The sequence below is a fragment of the Xenopus tropicalis genome, chromosome 4 (assembly GCF_000004195.4).
Source record: "Xenopus tropicalis strain Nigerian chromosome 4, UCB_Xtro_10.0, whole genome shotgun sequence".
Taxonomy (NCBI): Eukaryota; Metazoa; Chordata; class Amphibia; order Anura; family Pipidae; genus Xenopus; species Xenopus tropicalis.
The window spans coordinates 47866338-47879293 of NC_030680.2; the positions used below are offsets into that span (position 1 = coordinate 47866338).

The 12956-nt window shown below is 41.9% G+C and overlaps 1 protein-coding gene across 2 annotated transcripts in view; it reads right to left on the reverse strand.

Moving 5' to 3' along the window:
• The window catches only part of LOC105945483 (cytochrome P450 2J6), a 70110-nt gene extending 57154 nt beyond the window's left edge, over positions 1–12956 (reverse strand). For both annotated transcript variants that reach the window (XM_031900742.1, XM_031900741.1), the window contains exons 1-3: positions 12775–12956; positions 5916–6078; positions 4704–4856 (exon numbers count right to left, since the gene is read on the reverse strand). In XM_031900742.1, the coding sequence (XP_031756602.1) occupies positions 4704–4856; positions 5916–6078; positions 12775–12936 (478 nt within the window). In that variant the 5' untranslated portion in view covers positions 12937–12956. The remainder of the gene's footprint in view (positions 1–4703; positions 4857–5915; positions 6079–12774) is intronic.

A 12956-nucleotide genomic window follows, 5' to 3' on the forward strand; every position in this document is an offset into this window, starting at 1 on the left:
TATCACGGGGGGGTAAGTTGGTTGATGAGAATGGGGAAAAAGCTGAAATTTTGAACTCTTATTTTTCATCTGTCTATACATCTGAGGAGCCAGATAATGAAGGCTTCCCTTGTAATATGCCCAGTTCTAGTAATTTAGCTACTGACGCATGGGTCACTCAGGAGGAAATTCAAAAGAGACTTGAACATGTAAAGGTAAACAAAGGTCCAGGGCCAGATGGGATTCATCCCAGGGTATTAAATGAGCTGAGCGCTGTGATTGCCAAACCTCTTCACTTCAGGATTCATTGAGGTCTGGTATGGTGCCGAGAGACTGGCGGATTGCTAATGTGGTGCCGTTATTTAAAAAGGGATCCCGTTCTCAGCCTGAAAACTATAGGCCTGTTAGTCTGACATCAGTAGTAGGAAAACTTTTGGAAGGGGTAATAAGGGATAGGGTACTTGAATACTTGAATACATACTTGAATATATTATTTTGTGCCAGCATGGTTTTATGCGTAACAGATCTTGCCAGACTAATTTAGTCGCCTTTTATGAGGAGGTGAGCAGGAACCTTGATGCTGGAATGGCAGTTGATGTCATCTACTTGGACTTTGCTAAAGCGTTTGATACAGTACCTCACAGAAGGTTAATGATCAAATTAAGGATTATATTGTCGTAGAACATAATATTTGTAATTGGATAGAGAACTGGCTGAAGGATAGAGTACAAAGAGTGGTTGTAAATGGAACATTTTCTAATTGGACCAGTGTGGTTAGTGGAGTACCGCAGGGGTCAGTCCTTGGGCCTTTGCTTTTTAACTTGTTTATTAATGACCTGGAGGTGGGCATAGAGAGTACTGTTTCTATTTTTGCTGATGACACAAAATTGTGCAAAACTATAAGTTCCATGCAGGATGCTGCCGCTTTGCAGAGCGATTTGACAAAATTAGATAACTGGGCAGCAAACTGGAAAATGAGGTTCAATGTTGATAAGTGCAAAGTTATGCACTTTGGTAGAAATGATATAAACGCAAACTATCTACTGAATGGTAGTGTGTTGGGGGTATCCTTAATGGAGAAGGATCTAGGGGTTTTTGTTGATAACAAGTTGTCTAATTCCAGGCAGTGTCATTCTGTGGCTACTAAAGCAAATAAAGTGCTGTCTTGTATAAAAAAGGGCATTGACTCAAGGGATGAGAACATAATTTTGCCCCTTTATAGGTCCCTGGTAAGGCCTCACCTTGAGTATGCGGTGCAGTTTTGGGCTCCAGTCCTTAAGAGGGATATTAATGAGCTGGAGAAAGTGCAGAGACGTGCAACTAAACTGGGGACATGATTACTATGTACAAGTACATTAGAGGGGATTATAGGCAGTTGGGGGATGTTCTTTTTTCCCATAAAAACAATCAACGCACCAGAGGTCACCCCTTTAGATTAGAGGAACGGAGCTTCCATTTGAAGCAGCGTAGGTGGTTTTTCACAGTGAGGGCAGTGAGGTTGTGGAATGCCCTTCATAGTGATGTGGTAATGGCAGATTCTGTTAATGCCTTTAAGAGAGGCCTGGATGAGTTCTTGATCAATCAGAATATCCAAGGCTATTGTGATACTAATATCTACAATTAGTACTAGTGGTTGTATTTATAGTTTATGTATGTGAGTGTATAGATTGGTAGGTGTGGGTTAGGTGTGCTGGGTTTACATGGATGGGTTGAACTTGATGGACACTGGTCTTTTTTCAACCCTATGTAACTATGTAACTATTGCTCTGTGAGGCTACTATATTATTGCCATAGGCGGATTTTCCATAAGGCTAGGGGAGGCTAAGCCTCCCCAAACCTGCTTGGCACATTTAAAAAAAATAAAACAAAACAAAAAAAACCTTACTCCGTTTCTGCACTGTCCTGGAAATCTGTTCCTGCAAGCCCGTTTTGCTGTGCTCCGATTGGATCTTTCTTCTTGTGGATTCTTCAATCAGAGCACAGCTTTCTTGACAGACAGTAAAATTGACCAATCAGAGCACAGATGCACACAGGGATCGGGAGATTTTGCAAACTGGAAGCAGTGCAGAACTGAAGACTGAAAAGAAGAATCTGCAGGCTGTAAACTTTACCTAAGAACCAACTCTCAACTTTTGCTGCAGTTTTCATCCAATTCCCACAGGTACTATACAGTTCTAAAGAATCACTAGCTGACATTAAATTGTTTTTTGCCTGACCTGACATCTATAATAATTTATAATCTATCCCCTACCCTAACAGATGGAGGGTAAGTTAACTCTTTCCCTCTGAAAAAGCTCATTGTGTGTTTATATATTTGTTGTTGTTTTTTGCACTTACTATTTTTTTTTTTTTTTTTGTCATTGTTTTGTTCATTTCTAGTCAGTTACAGTAGGGCCAATGTTGTGTATCCGTGCCAGTGTTATAGTGCCAGGGCCTGAATATCTGCCATCAGTACCCACTGTGTTTCACTGTATATAATGTGCTGGCTTTGTAAATACGGACTGCGTCTCACTGCATATAATGGGGAGTCAGTACCCACTGCCTTTCTTGCTTTAAAACTAACATAAACACATCTAAAGGGGTGGTTTACTTTTAAGTTAACCTTTAGTATGTTATAAAATGGCCTATTCCTAGCAACTTTGCAATTGGTCTTCCTAATTAATTTTTTTGAATAATTTGCCTCTCTTCTGCCTCTTTCCAGATTTCAAATGGGGGCCAAAAAATATTGCTCTGTGAGGCTACAATTTTATTATTATTATAATTTTGTATTACTTATTTTTCCAAGTAGGCCCCTTAACTATTAATATTCCCATCTTTTGTTTAAACCACTACCTGGTTGCTAGGGTAAATAAGACCCTAGCAACCAGATAGCTGCTGAAATACCAAATGGAGAGCTGCTGAACAAAAAGCTAAATAACTGAAAAACCATTAAAAATAAAAGTGAATTCGAATGCGAACTACCCCTTTAAGCTAACTGATCACAAACACAAATGTTTGCAGATCCCCTCACAGAAGTGCACGTATGAATACTTTTACATCCTTTTAGGGTAAAATAAAGCACCCCCACCCGCACTTTTGTACAGTATCCCTGGGAGTGGGAACGGCAAGAGGTAGTTGGGAGGTTAATTTTTTACACCAGCAGCGAAGTCTCACATTAGCTGTAGGTCAGTCTGTGTATGGGCCATCTTTAGCCTCCCCAAACAAAAAAGTCACCCTCCGCCTATGATTATTGCATTGGGTTCTTTTTCTTCTTAGCGCCCCCATTTTCTAAACGCTACTCCTCCTACAGTTTGAGGGGTACAACACCCAAACTTCTTCGCCCTATAGCGGAGCAGGTTGCTTGTGCTTTTCCCGCCCCCCCGTCTTTTTGGGGCGCCGCTCCAAACACCCCAATTTTCCCATTGACAGGGAAGATTTTCAAACTGCTGCCACGTTTACAGCTTTGAAGCTACACCCCCAAACTTGAACATAATAATGGAGTCACCCCGAATAAAACAGCGCCATATGTTGGATGACCCCAAAGTGGGAGGAGCCAACAACAGCTAATTCAATTTCACCCATTGACTTTTATGGGGAAATTGAAACTACTGACAATCTTACAGCTTTGAGGCTACACTCCCCAAACTTGAATCACAAAGTCATGGGGTCAGTCTGAATAAAAATACGATGATTGTTGGATGCCCAAAAGTGGGCGAAGCTGTGAACAGCCAATCAGATTTTACCTATTGACTTGCTGCCATTCTCACAGTATTAACACCTGGGTCCCCAAACTTTACAGGGTTAAGCACCAGGTAACTGTGGTTCAAAAGTGGGTGGAGCCACCAACAGCCAATCAAACTTCACCTACTGAATTTTTTTTTGTTAAATTTAAAGTGCTGCCTGCCTCACACACTATTTATGCCAGGGTGCCCACTGTTTGTCACTGGGTGACTTCAACTCAAGGTTAGAAAAAGTAGGCACACTCACCAACCACCAATCACAATTTACCTATTGACTTTTATTGGTTTAAATTTAAACTGCTGCCCTTCTTTAACTATTAATCCTAGGGTCCCTAAACTTGCAGAGTTAGTCACTGGGTAACTGCAGTTCCAGGTTAGAAAATGGGGGTGCAGCCACCAACCTCCCATCAGATCTCACTTGGTGACTTTCAGTGGCGAAATTTAAATTGCTGTCATTCAGACACTATTAAAACCAGGGTCCCCAAACTTTGCACAGTGGTTTTTACTATATAACTGTGGTCCAAGGTTAGAAAAAGTGGGCGGAGCCAACAATTGATCAGATTTCATTCAGTGACTTCACGTTTTTCAAGCCAACACGAAGTTTGTTCTCAAACTTCCCTTTCTAGTTGTTATTGTAATTTTTTTATTCCTTAGATTTTTATTCAGGTGCTTTCCTATTTATATTCTAGTCTTTCATTCAAACCACTGCCTGGTTGCTATGGTAATTTGGACTATAGCAACCAGAAAGCTGCTGAAATTACAAACTGGAGAGCTCCTGAACATCAAGCTAAATTATTAAAAAACTACTACTAATAAAAATGAAGACCAATTGCACCCTCAATATCACCCTCTACATCATACTAAAAGTTAATTCAAACATGAACAACCCCTTTAAGTTTACTTACAATTTCAGTCCTTACTAGTTAATGGTTAGAATGAGACAAATGAGAAATGTTGGTTAGGTATGGGCATTATAAACAAGCCACAGTAAAAGTTGGTTGTTACCTTTGCTATTCTTGAATGCTTGAATTAGGTGCATATTTTCTTCTTGAATCCTGTCTTCCATTGACTTTTTGCCCAAGCCAAAACTACGAAGTGTGGACAATGTAAATCGCCTATGCTCTTTCCATGCTTGCCCATAGGGAGCAACCACCAAACCTTTCCAAGACAAGGATTACGTAAGTAAATGGTCAAAGGTAACTATTACTACAAACATGCACCCAAACTGCAGTGAAAGTATCTTACAATAATTTTTGTTTACTTATTTCTTTTCCTTTTAAAAAAAAATATATTTTTTTATCAAAGGGTGTAATAGAGCTTGTCTGCATGTCTTTATTCATTTCTGTGAGATTTTTAAGGTCATTTTTATCAAAGAAAGAAAGGGAGGGTTTACCCTTTAATGAATGTTTCTAAAAATCTACTAGAAATAATTAGACAGCAGCAGAAAAGTTAAGCTACTGGTTTTGCACTAGCGTCAAGCTAGACCATTATTTGGCAACACTAAGGGGCTGATTTACTAATCCATGAACAGTCCGAAGGCGTCCGAATGCGTTTTTTTCGTAATGATCGGTATTTTGCGATTTTTTCGTAAATTGTTGCGACTTTATCGTAGCCATTATGACTGTTTCGCAAAATGTTGCGACTTTTTCGTAGCATTACAACTTGAGCGAATTGTTGCGACTTTTTCGTAGCCTTCGCGCCGAGTACGAAAGTTTCAGTTTTCTTGGGCCAGGTTGGAGCTGCAGAGTGCCATTTTGTCCTATGGGAGGCTTCCAAAATCATGCTAAGTCTGAAAGTTTTGCCCGCAGTTTACGAGCGCTCAATACGAAAAAGTCGCGACAAGATACGAGCAAATCGTAATGGCTACGAAAAAGTCGCAACTTTTCGCGCAAGTCGTAATGGTTACGAAAAAAAAAAATTGCAAAAAATACAAAAAAGTCGCAAAATGTTCATTTTCCAATCGGAATTTTTCCAATTCGGACTCGTGGGTTAGTAAATCAGCCCCTAAGAATCTCACTGATAATCATCTACTGTACACAGGGCTTTCAACCAATAACTGATTGCATACATACACATATATACAAACACACACATAAAGACTTGCTTATTTTATACAAATAAAGCGAAAACACCAAGCAACTAAGAGGAAGATATTATATAAACTATAAGATAGTGTAAATTATAATATTAATTAGAAGTAGAACAGGACTACTTTACCTTTGCTTTTTGATATAACGTCTGTGATTCTGTTTTGAGGTCTGCCTGCGAAATCTGTGCCTTTGTTAACTAGAACTTCTTTTATTGATTTGAGTCCTCGGACCACAACTGCAGGTGTAAATCCCAAATATATGCTGTATACTGGGCCATACACTTCAGAGAACTAACACAGAAAAACAAAAATAAGACAAAATGCACAATAACAATGTAGCATTCCATGCTTCTGCCCAGCATGCTAAAAAGGAAGGATTGTGGCAATTTAAAGGACAAGGAAAGGTTAATATAAATTAAAAGTAAGTCTAAAGGCATTCTTTTTAAGTACTTCCTGCATATCTAAATTCCCAGATCCCTGCTTGCTTCTCTGAAATATGGTGCTGACAGCCTACAGCAGTGTGAAGACTACAGTGACATTACTGAAATCTCTCCCCCCTACTGGCTTCAGTAGCAATGCACATGTGTGTAACATGATCCTGTCTCCTGTTCTAAACTAAACATGCGCACCAGCCAATCAGAAGCGGATCTGCCAGGGGAGGGGGGGAGGGGAGAATACCTTATTAAAGATGGCTGCCTGTTCAAGAAAACAGATAGAAAATGTGAAGTAAGTGTGACAGAGTAAATATTTGATTAGGTGAGGCAAAAGTGTGGCATTTTTAATAAACAATAGGACTATTAGGCAGTATGCTTTTTAAATTTTGACTTGCATTCTCCTTTAACTCTTAGCATTAGCAACTGTACTGCACTTCAGTTTTGGGCCCAGTGATGGTGTCCAAGGCTCCATCTGTCTTTGCATAATTCACTCAAGCTTAGTGGATCCCTGCACTATGCTAGTGTTACCATGGTGAAATAATAACCCCTTGGTGAAGCACAGTACTGCTCTTGCTATCAGGCCTGACTAACATACCACGGGGAGGGGGGATGGAGGTACTACAACAGCAAAAATATTTTCATTATCTGATCCTTGTTCAAGTCTAATCACTGAAAGGCCAAAGGTAAATGCTGTTTACCTTTGCGCTAGGTCTTGAACTCCTGTACTGAGTCTTATCTTCACCTCAGTTCAGAACTCCACAAAGAGAGCCACACACTCCCTTCTAATATATATACATAGGGTATGTGGAAAGGCACTAGAGGGTCGCCCAGACAAATGCATACCCACGTGTTTTCATTTAGAACTGTTGGAACTGGTTTTGACACACAACTACTTCAGATTTGAAAACACTTTTTTTCTTACAACTGACTGGCACCGCAATGGGCAGTGCATTAGCTTCTTCTTATGCTAACCTGTTTATGTTGGAATTTGAGCAGGACAATATTAGACCCCTGGCAGGACCCCATCTTTTATACCAACGCTACATTGATGACCTTCTATTATTGTGGCATGGTGACACGGATTCATTCATTTCGTTTCACAAAACATTAGAGGAATTAGATTCCCCTATAAAACGGACCATGACTTTTGACCCTGATGTGACCGATTTCCTGGACCTCCAGATTTTCAGGGTAGGGGATAGGCTGGGCACACGATTGTTTCGTAAACCTATGGATAGGAATACGATCTTGCATGCTGCTAGTTTTCACCCACCAGCCACCAATCAGAAGGATCCCATATTCCCAATTTCTGTGTATCATTAGAAATGACAGTGACCCCGAGATAGCACAAAACCAACTCAGGGAAGCCTTTGACAGATTCCTACTTAGGGGGTACAAAGAACAGACACTTTATAATCAACTAACCAAAGCACTCAAATATAAACAGGAAGACTTACTACAACCCCAGCCCAAGAAAGAAACTAAGGAACCACCACCACATATAGCTCAGCATCAAATAAATTGAAATCAGCTATCAATAATCATTGGGCAATGCTTAATATGGATGAGTCCCTTTCCCTCTATCAAGCCTCACGTCCGGTGTTTGGCTACAGACGCAACAGAAGCCTTAGAGACACATTGGTTCAGACAGATTTTTCAATAAATCGGGACATGGACACCTCAACATGGCTTTCAATACCACTCAAACCTGGATGCTATAAATGCCCAGGATATGTGACATGCAGGTGTATGCTGACTGGTGTGGATTTTCCACACCCTCACATGGGTAAGAGATATAAAATACATCATAGACTAACCTGTACTTCTTCCTTTGTGATATACACTATTGTTTGCCCATGTGGTTTATATTATGTGAGTAAAACAATTACAACCCTAAGAGAACGTATTGGCAACCATCGATCGGCAATCAGCAAAGCCTTGAAAGACTTGAAACCCACTCAGCCAGTACCAAGACACTTCCTGAAAATGGGTCATATCTTACCCTCCTTTTGCTGCATGGCTATTGACTTTCAACCCCCCCTGGATAGGGGTGGTGAAAGAAACCTGGCCTTATTACAGAGGGAATTGCGCTGGATACACCAATTGGACTCTGTTGCCCCACGTGGATTGAATGAAACTTTGCCACTGGGGTGTTTTGTTTGAACCTTTATATGTAATTTATTTGCTATAGATGGGGGTTTCTCCCCATGTCACAATGTGATTTGCATGCACAATGTAGCCAGATGTTAACACTTGTGACTTTGCTGTATTGTAACATGTTGCAACCAGTTTACTAGTCTCTTGTTCAAATCCTTTACAATCTGATTTATCATGTCTCCTTGAGTCTCTCTGGCATATATTCTGTCCTCTCCCCTCTTTCTTCTCTTGGTTAAATTTTTTTCCCCGTAGGTGCACACCTTCATGGGCTTCATTGGTCACTAAATGGAGGGGTGCATAAGAAGGACAGGCCTCTTATATATCTATGTGAATATGTGGGTATGAGTTGAAGTGGCCCCCACTACCTAGCAAATTTGGGACATGGAACTATAACTCCCACAGTACATGTTGCATAAAAGGCACGATTCCCCACATCTGTGGGGCCCCAGTGACACTGTATATACTTGGGCACTAACCCCATAGTGTTTTGGGGTACTTTGTTTTTATTCGCTTATATGCGCTTATCTGTCCTGAATGTATAGCTAGGATTGCATTACCTAGCAACGGCACGCAAGTATGTGGGGGCCACAGTGTGCGTTCACCCACCACTATCCCAACCCTAACGGCACCCAATGCGCTAATCATGGTGACATGGAACAGAAGATACGCTTGGGTACTTGTGGCATTTGTGTCTGCCGAATCCCGAACCGAATCCTATTGATAGTAGATAGTAAAACAATTTACTAAAGCTAAAGAAAACATTGGAAACATATGTAGAGCAGGGCTAGGGTATTAGATAGTAAGCCTTTGCCTACAGCTTGTTTAATTATTGCAATATATGGTAAACACTTTTTAGTTGCCAAGAAATAAGAATGTATTTTACTAACTGCAACTGAAATTGATTTAAAATTTTTATTATGCTATACTTTATAAAATAAAGATGTTTGATTGTTACTGCTGCCTTTTTATTGATTGATGAGTTGTAGAAGACATATTGAATTGAAAAAGTCCAGAATTCACACAGACTGTACATGCCATACTGAGTTGAAGACTTTTTTAAAAAGATATCACGCATAATGAAATACTAGTAATACTATACTAGTAGTAGCTACAGACACTTACGGGTATTATTTATCATGCGGTGTAAAAGTGGAGTGAAATATTACTGGTGAAGCTTTGTTTTTGTTTTCTAACTGTTGAAATCTAGTTGCTGATTGGTTGCCCAGGGCAACATGACCAGTAACGATTCACTCTACTTTTACACGGCATAATGAATATATCCCTAGTACAGTAAAAGCTTTGCCATTTATGTGCTCATCATCCCTCATCCTCATCATCAGGGAAACCCAGAAGTTACAGTATGTAGCCCACTTTATAAATAGATGTGGCACTACCTGCTGATCTTTCACTGGTTGGCGCTTCCAGGAGTCCTGAGCCCCGCTTACTATGGGGGAAGCAGGGACTTCTCTGTTAAATGGCGTGCCTCCACCCAGGGCTCTGTTATGGGAGAACTACAACTCCCTCCCTGGGACTTGATACTTTGGTGTAGTGCTGCCTGAGACCTCACACAACCCCCAAGGGGTATCCCCTCCCTGGGTATTCACTTACTGGTATGTAGGTGCTCCTTGAGGCAGACACGATGAACACACAGTTGTGATGAAACAGTTGGTTGTTTATTAGGCAGGACCTCTCCAGGAGTGGCAATACAAACACAGTGCAGGGGACACTCTCCTTCTTTAAACCTTTAGAGTACCTACCCCTGTTGGGTATCTTATCGGTACTCCCGCCAGGATGATCCCTTTTAGATGTCCTCCCCGGTACTACACGCCAAGAGACCCTCTCTAAGGGCTCTCCCCGGTACTCACGCCAAGACAGACCACCTCCAGGACTCATCCCCGGTACTCACGACTAAGTACCCTCAGAGTAGTACCCCTTCTAGCGGCAGCCTAACCACCTACCTAGACTCTTGAGTCCCTACACTCCAGCTGATGTACTGCTGGGGGATTCTAATCCCTCTACCACTCCTGGAGGGGCTATTTCTGCCCATTCTAACTGTACCCTAACTACATCTCACTCCTAGAGTGATCTGACACATGGAAACTACTAACTACTCACAGGGGAGCTCCTCTCTCTAGAGGCTCCCAAACTAAGATGGCTCCCAGCACATGGCTGTTTCCCTTATATGGGCCTATGCACCACCCTGTGGCCATAACCCGAACTGCGGGGATACTCCCCATTAACTATAGATATACCAGGCTATACCCATTGTACCTTAACCATTACCCTCCCAGGGCCTATCCTAGGGGTATACATCCAGTGGGGCACATTTTAGCAAACCCCTACAAGTACCACAAACAATACCCAACAACAACAGCAATGATTCTGTATTGAACTAAAAACATAAAAAGGCAAATAAGCAATACCACAGCAAGGATACAGCCACGTGCATTCTCTCAGAGAGCAGTGGCACACAGAACATTAAAAGCAGTAAAATTGTCAAAAGGGTTAATTGCATTGCATTTTTGCGTAGCTTGAAAATGTGGAATTCCTCCTGGTAGTGGCAAGTTTGCAACTTGAACTAATGATAACTAACTTAAACTTACACTTATTTTGCACAGTCACATAGTAGTAGTCTGTGTCATAAACTTGACATTTGCTTTCAGGAAAATAAGCCATTCAGCATTTTGAGGAGACAGTCTAGAGCGACTTTGAGAACAAACACCCCCCAGTTGTACTAAAAGCTGTTCACTTTGAACTGATGTAGATGGAGAGCAGAGATAGATCTGGGTAGTTTTTGCTAAATTTGGGAAGATAATTCTATTTCTTTTCCACCATTGAAAAGGATCTTCTGAGCGATCAATATTTTGATCTAGATAGAAAGCATTTATTTCCTTTTAAACAGTTAACAGCCAAACTTGGTAAAAATCAGCTCAGCACAACACCAATGGCCCCTCCCCCAGTGACTCCTGACATCAGTACAAAGGACACACAGACATTGGTAGCCGGGGCCCCCCTAAAATATTGGTAGCCAGGGGTTACATTTTGCATTGGCGCCAGCCCAGGGCCCCCTAAGACATTGCTGGTCCTCCCCCAGTGTCCTCATACTAGGGTGCACTCCCCCCTGCTTCCTGCTCCCCCACTGCTTCCTCCAGCTCCCCCTCCCCAGCATCCTCAAGCTCCACACACCAGCATCCTCTAACTCCCCTCAGTGTCCTTCCCAGCATCCTCCCCCGGATCCAACCCTTTCCTACCACATTCTCCAGCTCCCCCCCCCAGCATCCTCCAGCTCGCCCCGTCAGCATCCTCAAGCTCCACTCACCAGCATCCTGTAACTCCCCTCAGTGTCCTTCCAAGCATCCTCCCCCGGCGCCAACCTTCTTCTTCTGGTTCCTCAGTCTGGCTGCGTCTGGCCCCCTGCAGCCCACACTTTTATACGGTCGCACCCCATGCATCATGAAGTCACGTGCACGCACAAGACGCAACCGATCAGGACCCAGAATTTTTTAAGGGGGCCCGAGCTTTTGGCAGGAAGCAGGCATGAGAAGGCAGGCAGGAAGGTAAGCTTAAGCTCACCTGAAGCAGCAGCCATGTTAAGTGGTCAAGTGCTCCGGATTCGGATTCAGTTCGGCTCAGAGCAAGGATTCGGCCAAAACTGAATACTTTAAAAAATTGCTGTAGTCGGCCGGAATCCCGAACCAAATCCGGGATTCGGTGCATCCCTACTTTGAATACAACTGTGTTAGACCACAAAGCAGATCCATAGTTATGGATTTGCACAGAAAAAGTGTTTTTTTTTTTGAAAAACAGAAATGATAATGCAAGTCTATTGCAGAAGTGATGTCACCACACACACACGCAACTGAGAAATTGACATCAGTGTGCACATGCACTTGCACTCTGAATGTTCCCCGTGCATGCACACAACCACTAGTGAAGTAGGTGTTGGGCACTCAGCCTGGACCTGCTGATGATTCCTAGGATCCCTTAGCAGGAGGTTGCACAAAGTGAACTGGATTCCAACATAAATGAACGGAAAAGCATGCACCACATGTTGGGCCAGGTTTACCAAAATGGTTCCTACAAAACATGATATTTTGCATCCAAAAATGACACTGCTTTTGTGTCTCCTTGTCTCATTGTGTTAATTCTAGCAGTTGTCTCAGCAGAAAAATTCTCGTATTAACTAACTCAGTATTCCCATGGTTTAAATTAATTTGCATTAAGTGACCACATTATAACCCTAAATCTGTCACAAGGGAAAAATATGTTATCAGAAAAAAAACACATTCACTGCACTCATTCCATTCATAAACACAGCATAATTAACTTTGCCAAAGGCAAGTGACTGTGATGTCTGTGCACATAGTAACTTCCTGTGTTCATAATCAGCACTCACCTTCTGCAGATCCTTTAGGGGATTAGAGAAGTCCATCTGCAGTATATTCCCTAAAACAGGCATTGCCGCAGGACCAGGAGGGAAGCCTACTGGTTGTTGCTTCTTACAGCAAAATATAACTAGAATTACTAGACCAAGCAACAAAGCAATGCCGAGCTCCATGTCTAAACGTGTTTTATTAA